Here is a 16931-nt window from a genome sequence, read left to right on the forward strand (position 1 = left end):
GATATTGATCAAACGCTCAAGACTACCATAAGTGTTATCACTTACTTTTGAAATAAGTAATCTGTCTCATAAGGTTGAGGAATAGGGAGTATGACTTCCGAACTACAAAGACAACATGAGAATATGGATGCTCAAACTATCATATTATATTTGAAAGAAAGGTTTGATGAACAGTCCAAGACTAAAAGGTTTGAGACCTTAAAGGAATTATTTCGGTGCAAGATGGCCGAAGGTGTACCTGTGAATGCACGTGAACTAAAGGTGCATCATAGTGGCTGGGTTAAACCAGTGTTACTTAACCATTCTTTAAGTTAGATAATTTAAATTTGATTAGTTGTTGTGTTTTTTGTATGAATTGATTAAATGATGATTTGATTGATGGTATTTGGACACCTTATGCAAATGTACACACTTAAATTGTGAGTTTTTGAACCTAATTGAGCATACATCATAAATGCTTATTTTTCCTTGTTTGAGTGTGCATTGTACTCTTCTTATTTCTAGAACTTGCTCGGTAATGCTTGTTGAGGTCACATGAACAATCAAATATTGTGAAATGATAAGGGCACTTAGGATTCACCCTTATAGCCAAAAGCCAACCTGTAAATATTTTCCATTAGCTAGCCAAGTTTGAGCCTATTCACTTTCTTCATTTTTATCATTTTTATTTTATCATCACAATTTGTTAAGCCTTTCATTGGTTGATCCCTACCTTATTTTTGGAATTTTTGCATTGTGTTCATTAAGTTGTTGGATAAAATGTCAGTTTTACGTGTACTTTGAATTCACTAAGTCCCTCAAACATTTAGTTTAGATGCTCCCTTTAATCCAAATAAAAATCTAAACCAAAAAAATACTTTATTGAGTACTCATTCATTCTTCACCTTTTGAGCATCTTGTTTTAGAGATTTTGGAACTAGTGAATTTAATTACCTTTGTTTGGCATTTAGCCCTTTTTGAGCTGACATTAAGGGAAGGCATTGCAAAAAGTCCAGAAATTTATTACACCTCACTCCCAAATTTCCATACCTATAGCTAAACACCATTTCGAACCTTCTGAAGACCTTTTGATTGGAATATTTGATTGTTTGCAGTAGCGGAGATGAGATTTATGAGCAAGCCTATGGCAAGTAGGTTGAATATGATTGCATTGAGGGACTGATGACTACCTTTTAAACACTGAGTGCATAGAGTGATCCCTTGTGAGGCATATGTTTTCTTGTATATTTAATGTTGAATATACTATTTAATTTCTTCATACACTAACATAATAATTATTCTTATTTAGATTGCTAGTTTAGTTTTTGGTTAAGTTTCAATTTAGGATAGATTGAATGTTGCTTAATTCTAATCAAATGCATAGATTTTAAAAGGGGTTAATTGCAAGCTTATGATCTAAATTGTTGATTGCTTGAGGACAAGCAAAAGCTTAAGTGTGGGGTGATTTGATAACCTTGATAGAACACATGTTTGCATGCTTGATTTTGAGTTATTTTTAGAGCAATTTATGCATTTTTGTATTAGAATCACTCTGTTTTAGTTTCCTTTCTGTCTCAAGTATTTTTCTAGGTACATCATCAAAATTAGAGGGAAATCGTACCAGAATTGGAAAGAAACGGACGAATCGAGCACGTTAGACTGTTCAATAGTCCCGTGCTGAGGAGCATGGTCAGGGTTAGAGCACATTCTGAAATGCCTTTCCTATGGCGAAAAGAAGCGATTTGCAACACGGTTTCTGAGAGTGACACTGCCTAGGAGTATGTCCGTGTTGAGGAGCACGACCCAAATCCAAGCTGTGCTGAAGAAGGACAAATATACACTTTTAGATCAACACAGCATGGCATAAATCCAGGCCGTGTTGGATCCCGAAACTTAAGTTAAAACAAAAGAAAATGAAAGAAAGCGGGGCGAAAAGAAGAAGATAAAAGAGAACTTTGGAGCATTCAAGACAGACCTTGAGAGGTAACTTCCAGACGATCAAGAAGAGGAAAACAGAGACGAATTCCACTTCAACATCATCAAGATAGCTGCTTTTAAGGATTGGATCAAAGATTCAAAGGAAAGAAGAAAGAGATCTTAAGCTATAGAGTTTGGATACAAAGTTATTCAAGAGGGGATAACATCTCACCATTTGAGAAAATGGTGCTCATGTTCTTTTTGATTCTTGTCTACTTTGTATTCAATTCCTCTTTTAGTTTAATCATGAATATGTGTAACTAATTCTATCAGACTCATTTGGGGGCGATCTTTAGCCATGTTAGGCTTGTTTTGTGCTTAATTGATTGGACTATTGATTTGAGATTGTAGTTTCCATTCAAGTATAATAAGATTTATTGTTTCTTGTCCATTGTCAAATCAATCTAAGAACTCCTTTGTAATTGAGAAATTCAATTGAGTTTGGATAACGCTTGTGTGATTAGGTGGTTTGCATCTTAGAAATAAGTTACTGGTCTAAGAACTAAATATTCTTATTAGCAGTAATTTAGAGATTAATGTTATTCTGAAATCAATTGTTAGGAAGAGATTCCAACTTTAGATCTTTAAGGTTAGGAATTAGTTAACTCGAGAGAGAGGCCGATTCATTTAAGAAATTATCGACAAATCGCAATTCTTAATCAATCAATTCATAATTTATTGTTTGTTAGTCGGCTAGCTAAAGTGATCCCTAATTGGGTTAACTCATCTTATTATCCTTTTTCAACTTTCATTCTCTTTGTTAAAATTTAGCAATTGCATTCTTAAGCATTCTTAGTTAATAATCTTCACCACCTTTTGATTGGTTAGATAATTATAATAGCATAGTAGCAGTAGTTTCTCAGTTCTCATGGGATACAACATTGATACTTGCCATAGCTAGATTACATTCGATAGGTGCACTTAGCTATAGATTGCTAGTCGTGTTAGCGAGCCATCAACGTCTTTCCTTTCTTTTATGTTCTTTATCAACCCTTGTGTTTAAGTCAATTTGATTTGATCCTTTCGCATAGCCGTATAAAAGAGAATAAAGAACTTATGATTTCTTTCATTATCAAATATGAAATCCCACCTATGTTCTTATTCTGTTTGCTTCTTTTGTTCCACTAAATCTAATCTCTGCTTAGTTTGATGTTTTTGGTTTTATTTGGAAAGCATAAGTACGAGTGTTGATTGAAAGCGCATGGAAGCGACAATTATAAGCACCGATATAATGCTTGGACAAATGGAAAGAAAGAAAACTAGATGATCGAGTATTGATATCATTCTCAGAATGAACACAAATGAATATTTTGGAGGAAAGAAGCAACGCCGAGTATCAAGACCCAACCCAATGTTCCAATTCAGGATTTTCACCATTGGTATCTTCATCATTCCAAGTTCCTCTAAGCATGAGGACTCTTGACGACAATAAGGATTGGCATAAGAAATCATGGGAATGCAATGGACATGCTTGACCGGTGGTACTAGGGCGTGACTTGATGATCTAGGAAGACGAGACATCCACACTTGTAAGGGAGAAATCGTGTTGCTTTCGATTAATCCAAGGGGAGTGCATACATTTTGATATCTAGGACACATATAATTATGTCATTTGGGCTAGGGTGTTATTAGGTATGCCCACACGAGTATTCATAAGTCCGCAAAGGTCTTGAAAGAACCAATAACTTATTTCTCCGCAAGGTAGAAAACTAAAATAATATGCTCACTAGTCTTAAATATTCGATTATATGCAATTTTAATAGTGCAAAAGTCCTCATTCCATAAGAAGAAGAAACTAGAAGCTAAATATGAATAAATAAATAGAAAAAGATGAATAAACTAAAGTCAAATCAAGCATGAGAGAGGAGTTGACTGGCCAACAACTCTCGTAGTCTCAAGTTTTATGAGCGAGCTTAACGAAAAACATCTAGGACATCTTAGTTTTATGATGGACCATGAATTAAGTATAGACTTAATTTCACAATCTCTACTTGATAGTTATTCGCAATTTGTTATGAACTTTCATATGAATAAGTTAGATACTATGATACCCGAACTTATTAATATATTAAAGACTACAGAGTGCACCATAAAGAAGAAAAATGGAGGTAGAACCTTTTAAGACTACTAAGAATAAGTCTAAGAAGAAAAAAGAAATGAAACCCTAGAAGCCCAAGAAAGCCTTAGAGGCTATTTGAGGTGTTAACAAGGATAAATGAAAGTGTCACCATTATGGGAAGGAAGGATATTAGAGAAGTATAAGAAGTAAGAGCAAGCTTATAATCTTAAAAGAAGGAATAGAATAGCTTGAAGGCAATTGTTGCTGTTTACTTTTGTTATTGGTTTTATTTTCCTTATTAAGAATTTAACAATTGTTATTAATTATTTTTCTATAAAATTTTTTGTTATTATCTCATTTAATAATATTAAGAAATTATTGCCTTATTTAGTTAAATAATTTATATTTCTAGAATGTCATACAAAAGGTTGTATGAAAGTACGAAAACAAAACCCCTATTGCGAGAAACCTTAAGAAATTCTAAGTAAGCATAAGGATTATATTATTAATATTAAGATAAATAAGTAACATAAACAAGTTATACAACTTATAAATCTTATGAAATCAATATTATAATCAAGTTGTCTTTGAGGAAGACACATTTGCTGAATTCCTAAGCGATACATAGGATGTATGCTTGCTTTTAGGAAGAGTTATGATAAAGTATCATATCAAGATTAGATCATATAATATGGAATACTTGGATCATCATTAGAATGTCTATAACTTGCAATCACTCAAATTGATAAAGTCTCATAAGATAATAAAACCTAACTTTATGAGATATAATTAGATCAATAAAGAGTGTTGCAAGCCTTCTTGTAGAATATATACTCTTATAACCATTAACTCCAATATGTTCCATTTATGATAATGATCATAATAAAGTCTATATAGGATATAGACTAGTTTGTAATGTTTAAAAGAAACATGCACAATCAGACAAAGCTGAAAGGCTTGATCTAATAAATATAAGTTTGTAATATCAACACTATTATACTCTTGAAATAAAATTATTTGTTTAGGATATGTTATCTTTCAAGAAAAGAAATTTTTTGAAAAAAGTAGTGGGAGTTTGATAGATCTTGATAGAGATCAAGATAAGCAAACTAACATTAAAATAGAATAAAGCTTGAAGGTGCTTAGTATAAGATACACAACCTTAAGCTAATCATATATACAATTTTTAGTATGTAGTAGGATACAATAGATTTGTAAGAAATAGAGATCTCTTATAGAATATTTAATTATATCTCATTGTTGATGTGACTACTACATTAAGAACTAGTGTTTGACATTAATTCTTAGAATTGACATCAAGCCGTAAGATTTTATAGTGGATACCATATTGTTAAACCAAATGAAGATTATGGTAGACCCATCTAAATAAATAAGATCCATTAAGGTGCAAGTGAGTTTTTGAGAAAAAATAATATGAAAATCTTTTCCCAAAGGTTGAGTAAAGAAAACTTAATAAATTACATACTTAATCAAAGGGTTGATCAGTAATATAATTGTAAGTATCAATCTACATAGAATAAACAAGTGTATATGAAGAGGTTAGTGAGAGTATAATAATGTTTTCTAATATTGTATGTTATGGACATATAGATAAAGAGAAAGTCACAAATCTTTTATCATGAGTCTACTAAGCCTTATAAATCCATAAAGAGTTAGAACATGCAGTTTACTTTTTAGGATTGAGATCTATATAGATAGAGGCTTCAAAATGCATGAATGTTCTAAATTTTGAATATATAGACATATATGTTAAAGCATTTAATATGGAAGAATCAAAGAAAGATTCTTGGCGATGTCTCATGACATATCTCTTTCTAAAGATATGTTCCATAAACACTCATTGAGAAAAAAATATTCTTAATAGAATGATTTATGTGAAAGCATAATATTTAATTATGAACATATGTCATGTTAGTACTAGACTTTATGGTTATTCTAGATGTTGATTACTAATCACATAGAATAAACTCAGAAGATAGATTCATTTCATTTTTAAAAGGAAAGCATGAATTGTGGAAAGAGCTCCAAAAATGTCATTCTTACAATTTGAGCTCAATACATCCCATTATATTTGAGGTAATATATGAAAGATACTTGGATCTTTAATATTCTTTTTCAAGAATAAGATGTGGTTCTTAAGTGTTGTTGATCTAAAGAATTAGATAGACAATAAAACCATTTTCAAAGAATCAAGGTCTCATCTGCGATCCAAAATATTGTAATGACGCATTACTAATAGATGACTTATTAGTAAAATATAAAGATAAAATAAATACCAATTGAGAGTAACAAAGTTGATCCTCTAACAAAGCCGTTTGACCTAGCAAGAATATAATCATCATAACGAAGAGTTCGGTATTGGATACCATGATGATTGGCTTGGATAATGCTTTAATGCACGTGGGAGATTATTAGAATATGCCCTAAAGATAAGAAGTTGTCAGATAATCAGTGTTAATTTATACATCACAAATGATGGCATATAATTATACTAAAGACATTATTTGACTTTAATGGTACGAATAGTCAGGTATTATCAAGAAATAATCCAAGCTGTTAGAGATGAACACTATGGAATATAAAAACAAATGTAAGAGAAATTATAAAGTGAGTTTATAACGATGATGTTCTCATTACATGCGTTCCTAAACTTTGTTCATAGTTGATATTTGATAAAAAATTATTGGATACCATGATGATTGGCTTTAATTGTGCTCTAATGCACGTGGGAGATTGTTAAAGTATGCCCTAAAGATAAGGAGTTGTCAGATAATCTGTGTTAATTTATACATCACAAATAATGGCATACAATTATACTTAAAAAATTGTTTTGACTCTAATGGTACGAGTAGTCGGGTATTATCAAGGAATAATCCAAACCGTTAGAGATGAACACCATGGAATATAAACACAAATGTAAGAGAAATTATAAAGCGAGTTTATAATGATGAGGTCTCATTACATACGTTCCTGAACTTTGTTCATAGTCGATGTTTGATCAAAAATTAGATATTAATCGTTACATATTGATCAAATGCTCGAGACTACCATAAGTGTTATCACTTATTTATGAAGTAAGCAATTTGTCTCAAAAGTTTGAGGAATAGAGATTTCAAAATAAGCACATGGGTGCTTATCATAAGAACAAGTTCATTAAACATGACCCTACTGAGTAGTCCATATGGAATTTACCTCATGTCTATAGATAATACTCTTGTGATAATTATGTAAGATGTGATCCTTAGATTTGAGATAACAATATATTATCTTATATGAGGATTACTACACTTTTATACTATCTTATGTTCCCCTATCTATGGAGCGCTCAAGGATAGTCATATGGGGTATAGTAAGAGTCATATGGAGATAATAAGTTATCAATAAAGAATTCATTATCCAAGGTAATATACCATGGGACCTTATCTTGATGATCCTTGATATGCTTTAACATGAAAATCCTTGGACAATGTTGTATGAATGAGGATTATGAAAAGTATTTTATAGATCTTATTCAAAATGTTATATGTAATTACCAAAAGTAAATATGATTGGTTTAATTATAGAATTGACACTCGCATCCATGCTCTATGAATCAACTGGGATAAAAGTACAATGAAAGGATTGAATTACATTGTAAGATTGTTCACTATAAAGGTTGATTATAGCACTTTAATCATTCCTATATATTTGGATGGTCATGATGTATTGCTAGATGCCAATCTTAATTTGTGAATATGGATTAAGTTACATTAGAGAATTAATATTGAATTAAATGAGTTTAATTCATAATCTATATTAATTGCCAACATGTAGGAACCTTAAGGGTCACACACAAAGAAATTTTAAGTGAGGATTAAAATGAGGCTTTAAGAATTGGGCTTAAGCTCATATATATTTGGGCCTAATTAAGAGTTAATTAGTTAAGAGCTAATAAGCCTATGGAGTTCGGCCTATGATGGGTTTATTATCCATGGACTAGTTCTTATATTAATTAAAATCCATTTAGGATAATAAAGCCCAACTTAAAGTAAGTTAGGATTTTGTAGAAATTCTAAACCCTTAAGGATTTTGATTAAAGGCCATATATATAGAAATAGATGCACATGGGGCGGCAAGGGTTAAGGTTGAAGGATGGTTGCACATCTAAGAAAGAAAAATATTTTCTTTGGGATACATACTCTAGGTGAATAAATAAATAATTCATCGACCTTGCTTGGAACTAGCATTCAATCTCCAACATCTCTTCTCAATCTCCTAAAATGGTTTAGTGAGATCTTTGCTTAGAAGCTTGTGTGGATCACTAAAAGAGGCTGGTCACTTGAGTATCTTTAAAGTGCATCAATCATCCTTGAAGAATCAAGAATCAACAAAGCAAGAAGTACTCCTTAGATTGGTTGAAAACTTCCTTTATAAGCCTTCTTCATCTTTTACTGGTTTTGTGTGTTATGATTATCTTAGTCAATAAAATCCTTGGTAGGAATTGAGAAAAATTTTAAATTGCTTTCATTGTGCCTTTCCTTATGTTTTAATATCAATTCCCAATAAGCCTACCTATGCGCTTTGACATACATAGCTCACACTAGGACCACCAATGCATGCTTCGACCATCCTCAGTAGACCCCTACCAAAATCGAGCACATAACCTCTCAATATCGTCAAGAGTACTAATAGTGATACGAAAGAAAGACATAACATAGGTGGGAAGAGATTGGATAACTGATATAATCAAGGTTTCCTTACCACCTAAGAAGAATAGCTTGTGCTTCCACCCACTCAGCCGGTGAACCACCTTATCCCTTAAGTATCCAAACTGGATCCATTTATTCCTCATTGAGAAGGTAGGGAGGCCTATATATACATGATGCCCATATACCATAGAGAACCCAAATAATTGTTTCACATACTCAATCTTATTGTTGTTAGTGTTGGGACTGAAAGAGATTGCTGACTTCTCAAAGTTAATCAAATGTCCAAATTCCAGCTCATATTGATGCAGGCAGTTCTTAAAGTATCCATATTCAGCAGCATTAGCCCTATAGAAAATAAGACTGTCTTCTATAAAGAAAAGGTGAGAAATAGCAGGGTTATCTCTAGCAACCTTAAAATCATGGATTAAACCCTGAGAAGTGGCATTATCGAGAATAGATGATAAACCCTAAGCACATAACAAAATAATTAAGAGGATCACCCTAACGGATATCGCTAGTAGGCCAAACATGACTAGAAGACTGTCTATTAGTTAAAAAGGAATAACACACTGAGCGCATACAACGCATAATTAAAGACACCTAATCATGGTGAAAGCCTAGCCTAAGCATGATACTCTCAAGGAAGCACCACTCAACCCTATCATAAGCTTTATACATGTCCAACTTCTTAGAAGCATAACCATTGTGAGCCCTTGTAGATTCCTAAGCTAATGAATGCACTTAAAACCCAACAGAACATTATGAGTAATGCACTTAGTAAAAACGCACATTAAACCTCATCAATAATCCATGAAAACACAACCCAAAAACAGTTAGTAATGGCCCTGACAACAATCTTATAGATAACATTACACAATTGATAGGGCGGAAGTCCTTAACAAACACTGGTTTACTAATCTTAGGAATAAGAGTGATTAAAGTGTTATTAATATTGACCCAAAGTACCACCTTTATTTAAGATAAGCAAACATCAGCATGCACCACATCACAATATTTTTGAAAATAATAGCAGACACACCATCCTTACCACATGCCTTGGACGGGTGCATATTAAAAAGTGCTTTGCAGATATCCTCAGCCATGAAGGGGGTGGTGAGGGACGCATTCATTTTAGAAGTGACCTTATTAGGCACATACCTTAGAATACTCTCCATGTCTGTCACTAATGGTCTACTCGATGTGAAGATATTAGTAAAGTAATCATGCATAATAGAAGCAATCTTAACATGGTCCCCCTCCAAATCCCCCGCTCGTGCTGAAGACTTGAGATCATATTTGCTTTTTTACTGAGAGGCTCGCTGATGAAAGAATTTGGAATTTGATCACCTTGAGCCAACCAAGAAACTTAAGACCTTTGTTTCTAATAGATCTCCACCTGAGAGAGCAACTTCCCCAGTTTATATTCTAACCTTGCAGCCCTTTACAATCCACTAGTCGTGCTATTGTCACTTTTTAATACTTTAATTTGTTTCTTGAGATCAGTAATCTAGTGTGGTATATTGCAAACTTGGTCCTTATTCCAAGTTATTAAAGACGAAGCATAAGAACTGATCTAGCTAGTAATTGATCTCTCCTGACTCATCGACTCACACCAGGCTCGACACCAAATCGACATAATCCTCCTCTAGAGTCCACCCTTCCTTAAATTGGAAGTGAGGAGGCATTAGACTGCTCTTGACAGGATCATTACCATTACCAGCATCCCAACATAACAAAATCGTCTATGATTAGAGTGCAGGAACTCCAAATTACTGGCCTAAGCATTAGGAAAATTAGTGCTCCAATCAATGTAACCACAGAAATGATCCAAACGACTTTTGATGAGGCCCTAGTACTTATGATTGTTATGTCGAGTAAAATATGCCTTGAAGCATCAATGGATCATAGACCATAACTATCTAGAGCAACTTAAAAATCAGACATAAAGGAAAATTGTCTTACACTGGGGAGGCTTTTCATCAATCATTAAGATTCTCCGCCCACAAGCCATGGCCACCTTAAGAACTCTTGTATAAAACCAAGTCTCCAAAGCAATCCCTAGGATTGATGCCTAAGAGAGGCATTCAAATGTCCATAAGACCTAGTGAATCTCCAATGACCAGAATCTAAACAAACTGAAGCATCAATATGGCCTTGGGAAGAGGAATTTATCGAGACATTTGCACCTTTCCGCCAAAGCACAATTAAAGCACCACTTGCACCATTACTATTCACAATAAACAAACCATCACCTTGCAACAAGAATTTAAAATCAGAGCAAGAATGAGAAGAGAGTTTCGTTTCACTAAGGAAAACTAAAGTAGGATCTTTTATATTGATAATACGTTAAAGCTCTTTGAATGCCCAAGGGTTCCTAAGCCCCCGAGCATTCCAACATAAACAACTCATGGTGATTGGTAGGCTTGCATAGCAAAGCCCACCGTTACATTATAACATCATAAGCATTAATAACATCATTAGAAATAACTTTTCTAACTTTTTTATTATGTTTAATCTCACATTTAGAATTAAGACCATCACTCTGGTTAAGGGATCACTTACCATAAGAATTAATAGAGGTTAATAGGGTTTGCATACCTGTCTCAATAGGAACAAAATTGGAATTCTTACTTTTCTTAGGAGGTCTGCCCCTTCTTTGTTGGCCCTTTCGACCACCTCTATTGCCATGCCCAAAGCATCTTGCAAAGTTATTTAATCCAAAATAAAAGGAGCCCACAAAAGCATCTAAATCATGAGCTTGTTATCCCTCATGTAAGGTTTTCAAACAAAGTGTCAACTAAGAGCTTTATGTTCATTTTTATTGATGAGTATGCTATGCTTTACAATATAATTTCTTTTAAGTCCAAGCCGACTTGAATTAATACTCTAGATACAGTTCACCTTTTATATTTATACAGTATTTGTGAAATCCATAAAATTTATATAATTCATTTGCGAATCTAAAATTTATATGCTTTAAATGGAGTGAAAGTTAATTTGGTATTCTATATAATCAAATTTGTGCGAAATTAGTTATAACTAAACTAAATTATAACAAAATAAGTAGAATCTCCAAATTAATTTCACATTAGTAAATTAATACATTCCAGAATAGTAAAATATTTTTTTCAACTTATTATTTCTATTTGATTTTCTCTCTAATATCTTTTTCTCAAATAAAATGAATGCTTTTATGAATTTCAATCAAACATAGCATTAATATTTAATAAATTAATAAATTCTTAAGAAATTGATAATTAATAATTTTATTATTTAATAATTATTATAATTCTTAAAAATAATCTTATAACTATTAATTATTAAAGAGCATAATTACAAGAAAAATACTAATTCATCTATATATTATATTTTTTACATTTTTTAGTTGAAATAAATAATTTTGTAGAATTTATTTTCTAGTTCTATGTGTTTCATTGAAATGAATATTTATTTAGAATTCTGACTTATTAAATTCACAAGATTATTATAATTAAATTAATTTCTAATAAAATAGATAATTCTAAAATGAATTTCATATTAGTAAAAAAATATTTATGAGATTAATTTCAGTTAATTTTCTCTTCTATTTTTTCTCTTATCTTTTATATCTCTATGAATTTTTTTATTATAAATATTTAAAATTCTATTTAATTTTATTAGAAGTGAATCTAGTTATTATTTAACGCACAAATATATGAACTTATTTATAAGTAAAATAAATTTTAACCAAATATGGTGTTAGTATTTGTTATAGTGTTGTATTTGTTATTTTAATACTTATTATTAGTAAAAAAAATTAAGATTTTATAAGTTACTAAATATAAAAAAATTAAAATCATTACATACAAAAAATTAAATGTGTGCCATGATGTGCGTAAAATACACACATCTAAATGAGGTTTTTAAGATTGATTTTATGGACATTTGGATGTGAATTGGTCCCAACACTCACCCTATGTGTCTGTTTGTGTGCATTAGGTCCAAAAGAAGTCAAAGAATGATAAAGGGAAGAATTGGAGCATAATTGGACGTCGAAGTTGCCGAAACAAGCTAAGTATGCGCATGAGGAAGCTGAACATGGCCGTGTTGGTTTCAAGTTAAGGATAATTAACTAGCCGGATTAAGAATTAACAAAGCTTAATAGTGGCGGATTAAAGCTTAATGCTAATTTAAGAATCAATCATTAAGAAGAGAAGTTTTGGATGCATCAACACCGCCGTGTTGGATGCATCAAACATCAAAGAAAAAGAAGTTTTTAGGAAGCACGGCCACAGAGAGTAACACGGGCATAAACACCAGCCCGTGTTGGGAACACGGGCATAAATACGATCGTTTGGCGGCAACAGAGGGAATTAATTAAAAGAACGAAGAAAGGAAAGAAAAAAAGAGAGCGGGGGAGAACGTCCCAAACCCTAACTTTTCTCTCCCTAAGGGTTTTTTGAGCTGAAACCAAGGGAAAAGGGGACTTGGATCAAGGTTTCAATCGGATTCCCTTTAAAGATTGAAGATTGGGCGAGGTTCGTTGATTGGCTTTCAAATCGAGCAAGAGGAACAAGAATCGATTCAATTTGAGCAAGAGGAATTTACTCTCATCCAAGGGTGTAATCGGGTTTTCTCTACCTTTACTCATTGTTGTAATTGAATTCTTGTGTATTTTGATAATGAACATGATTAGCTAGATTGATTAAATCCCCTGGGATTTCTTTACTATGTTGGCTTAGTATTATATTGTTGGATTGTTTGGGTTAGTTTTGTATTCTTCTTGCTTTCAGTATTAATAAGATAATGCATTATTCATGGGACGTTGTGAATTATGTGTTTAGATTGCTTTGTGTGATTGAGAAGTCCATTTCAAAATTGGAATTTTGAATAGCAAGAACTGATTAATAATCGCTTAGAGATAAGGATAATTAACAAGCCGGATTAAGAATTAACAAAGCTTAATAGAGGCGGATTAAAGCTTAATGCTAATTTAAGAATCAATCGTTAGGAAGAGATTCCAATTTTAGGTTATTAGGTTTAGGAATTCGGTTATCTCGAGAGAGAAACCGAATTCGGTTAAGATTTCATCCACGGGTAGCATAATTAGACTCACCAATCCTTTATCTTTTGTTTGATTGTCAACTAGTTTAGGTTCCCTTTGGGTTTGCTTTCCTGTCTTGGTTATTTTATTTATCAATTACTCCTGCATTTCCCTTAGAACTTAGCTTGTAGCTATTAGTTAGTTTAGAAATTATTCATCACTCATTTTAGGTTAATATAAGAAAGAACAAAGGAGTAACTCTGGGCTTTCACTTTCCCGAGGAATACGACCTTAATACTCGCCATTAGTGCTAGACTGCATCGATAGGTACACTGCCTTAGATTGTAGCTAACATAAGTAGCACCCATCATGCCACCAAAATGAAGTAAGAAAATAATAAAAGAAATCATATTGTAAGCCCCTGTTTTCAGAATCTAGATATCGTGAGAATTACGAAAAAGCTGATAATGAAAGTTATTGTTCCTCCCGAGTCTCATCAAGTTGAGAAAAGTCAAGATCCCGGTTAAGGTTATAAGTAGTTAAGCCAAGATATTATTTTTCAAAATCAAGTTGGACCAAATTGACTAGAATAGTAAGTTTTGGGGTTAAAATCAATCAAATTGCTAAGTATAGAACTAAATTGCAAAGTTTTAGAAATTTTCCAACCAAGAGCCAATCGGCTCTTTACAAAGCTGCCTAGCTTTGCAGGGTGCCGGTTGGTTTAAAACTCAAATTTTTCATGTCATTTTTGGTGTTTTTCGATTTTAAACGTCAATAATTATTAAAATAAATTTTCTAGAAGAATTTCATTTTACCTAGATTTTAATTATTTTTCTAATTAAATAGATTTTTATTGATAATTATTCTAATTCTTTAAAAAGTTTATACTTATGGATTAAAATTGTTTTTGATAAATTCCTTTATTTATGAATAATTCTTCAGAATTATTGATAATTAAAAGGATGATTATCCTGGCCTCTAAGGTTTTCTCCACCTTTTATATAAATAGAAAAGGAAATCTTAGGCTAGGGGGTTGGGAATTCTTGCCAAAGAATGGTTAGTAAGTTGGTGAAAGTACTGTGATTTTAAAAAGAAAAATATAAACCCATCAAACACTCTAGATCCCAATCTCTTTTGCTACTCATGACTTAGCTTCATGCCACTTTGAGAAATATCAATGGCTATGACTATAAATCTATGAATGTTCAAAAGAGGTTTTATTTCTCCAATTATATCTATTTTCCAAGCTACAAAGGGCCATAGAGATGTCAAATTATAAATCTCTATTGGAGGTAGATGATTCAAGTTGTTGTACACTTGACACTCATGACATTTTCTTACTAAGGCTATACAATATTTTTCCATCATCATCGACTAATAGCCTCAACGCATAATATTCCTAGTCAACACTAATCCATTCATATGAGGCTCGTACACCGTTTTATGCATTTCTTTCATCACCGTTTGTACTTCTTCTCTCTTAGTTAGACACCTAACCTGAACACTCTAAGCCATTCTTCTATACAGCATTTCATCACGGCTGATATAGTTCCTAGCTTGTATTCATAGCGCGTATTTGTCTTTTATAGCTGCTTCCTCTAGATATTCCTTATTGTCCATGTACCTTTGCAAATCATAAACCTATGGCTTCTCTTCTAGCCTATATGGATATTCATAATCCATTTTCCATAGTAATAAGGTACTCTAGATTTTACAATCACCAATGGTCTCATTAGTAGCTGAGTGGAATTGTCCCATATAGGTGAGAATATAGACAGTGAATCTGCCATCTGGTTTTAATCTCTTGGTAAGTAGATAAAAAAATATTTAGAGAAATTGCAAATCAAAGTCCTCAGGTAGTTGACATATGGTTTCAGCCTTTCTTCTTTCACTTCCCATTCTTCGATAACTTGTTGAGTACTAACATGGATTCCTCGTAGACCATTAGTTCATTTGCTCTTACCATCATAGCCGCTTCTAGCCCATACAAACACGTTTCATACTCTACCATGTTGTTCGTGACCATGTGTGCAACCTCTTGGCCACTTATAGCATCTTGACTTCTAATGTAATAAAAACTATACCTAACCCTACACCTTTTACATTTACTGCATCATAGAAGTACAACCTACATTCTTGGATCTCGATTGCTCCCAAATGCTCATAAGGAAACTCTAAATTTTAAGGGTAATCTCCCTTGATCATATTTTGTCACGACCTGATTTGTGGGCCCGTGACCGGCACTAGGGAATAGGTAGGCTTAAAGCCACCCAAACCCATAGTAAGCCTAATTAATCAACATTTCAAATATACATACATATATATATACTATTAAAACAGCCCAACATTTTATTCACAAATCTCCAGCTGGATACTAGCAAACATTCCATAACTTATTATAGACCAAATTCAAACATAATATGCCAGGTACACTACTGCAAAAAGTCTAAAATTTTAAATAGCAAAATACAAAAGTAGAAATTAATTACAATAGGCCCGAAGGAGAAAGAAGTCGGGCTGTCAAGAGAAAGATGACGAAGAACCTAGCTATCATTTGAAAAGTTTAAAATTGAGACTGTCAACCTCGAGAGTGATTTAAAATCATATAATCCTATAATAAATAAAGCCTTTTCAATAAAATCTTTATTTAATCAAAATAACATATCATATTATATTAAAACATGTGTCATACCATGATTTAGAAAAATACAATGTAAACAGTTATGGGACAAGTACCTCAGCAAAACCTAACCCCAATACTAGCACCCTTTCAGCTCTCTTACTCCAATAGGACTAGCGCCTAGAGAGAGGTGCTCAATCAGGGTCCTTAAATCCAGCTTGGTCACTTAATTCCTAATAAACCCGGCGCCTAGAGAGCATCGCTCGACTAGGGACCTTCCTCCGGCAGTCAAATTTTCACAGCCTAGAGAGTTGTACTCGACCAGGGCAAATCCAAAAAATAATCTTTTACTACCTATCTCTGATTAATACTGGTGCACACACAGTCCTGATGTAACCCATCAGGTGGCATGTTCTACTGCCGCCTCATCCCGAAGTTACAATTGTAGTAGACATGAAAATTACATGTAATCATAATAATAGTAAAATGAAAAATAAAAATAATAGCCAATAATAATAATAATAATAATAGTAATAATAATAAATGACAATAAAGATATCGAGA

General features: G+C 32.7%; 1 protein-coding gene across 1 annotated transcript; it reads right to left on the bottom strand.

The window, feature by feature from the left end:
- Positions 1–8657: 8657 nt before the first annotated feature.
- On the bottom strand, positions 8658–9899 carry LOC125370011. The gene is made up of 2 exons (XM_048373580.1): positions 9780–9899; positions 8658–9191 (listed from the first exon to the last, which is right to left on the bottom strand). Exons 1-2 carry the CDS (start codon positions 9897–9899, stop codon positions 8658–8660), a joined length of 654 nt encoding a protein of 217 aa, XP_048229537.1.
- Between the last annotated feature and the right edge of the window lie 7032 nt (positions 9900–16931).

Source organism: Ricinus communis, chromosome 5, assembly GCF_019578655.1.
Source record: "Ricinus communis isolate WT05 ecotype wild-type chromosome 5, ASM1957865v1, whole genome shotgun sequence".
NCBI classification, from domain to species: domain Eukaryota; kingdom Viridiplantae; phylum Streptophyta; class Magnoliopsida; order Malpighiales; family Euphorbiaceae; genus Ricinus; species Ricinus communis.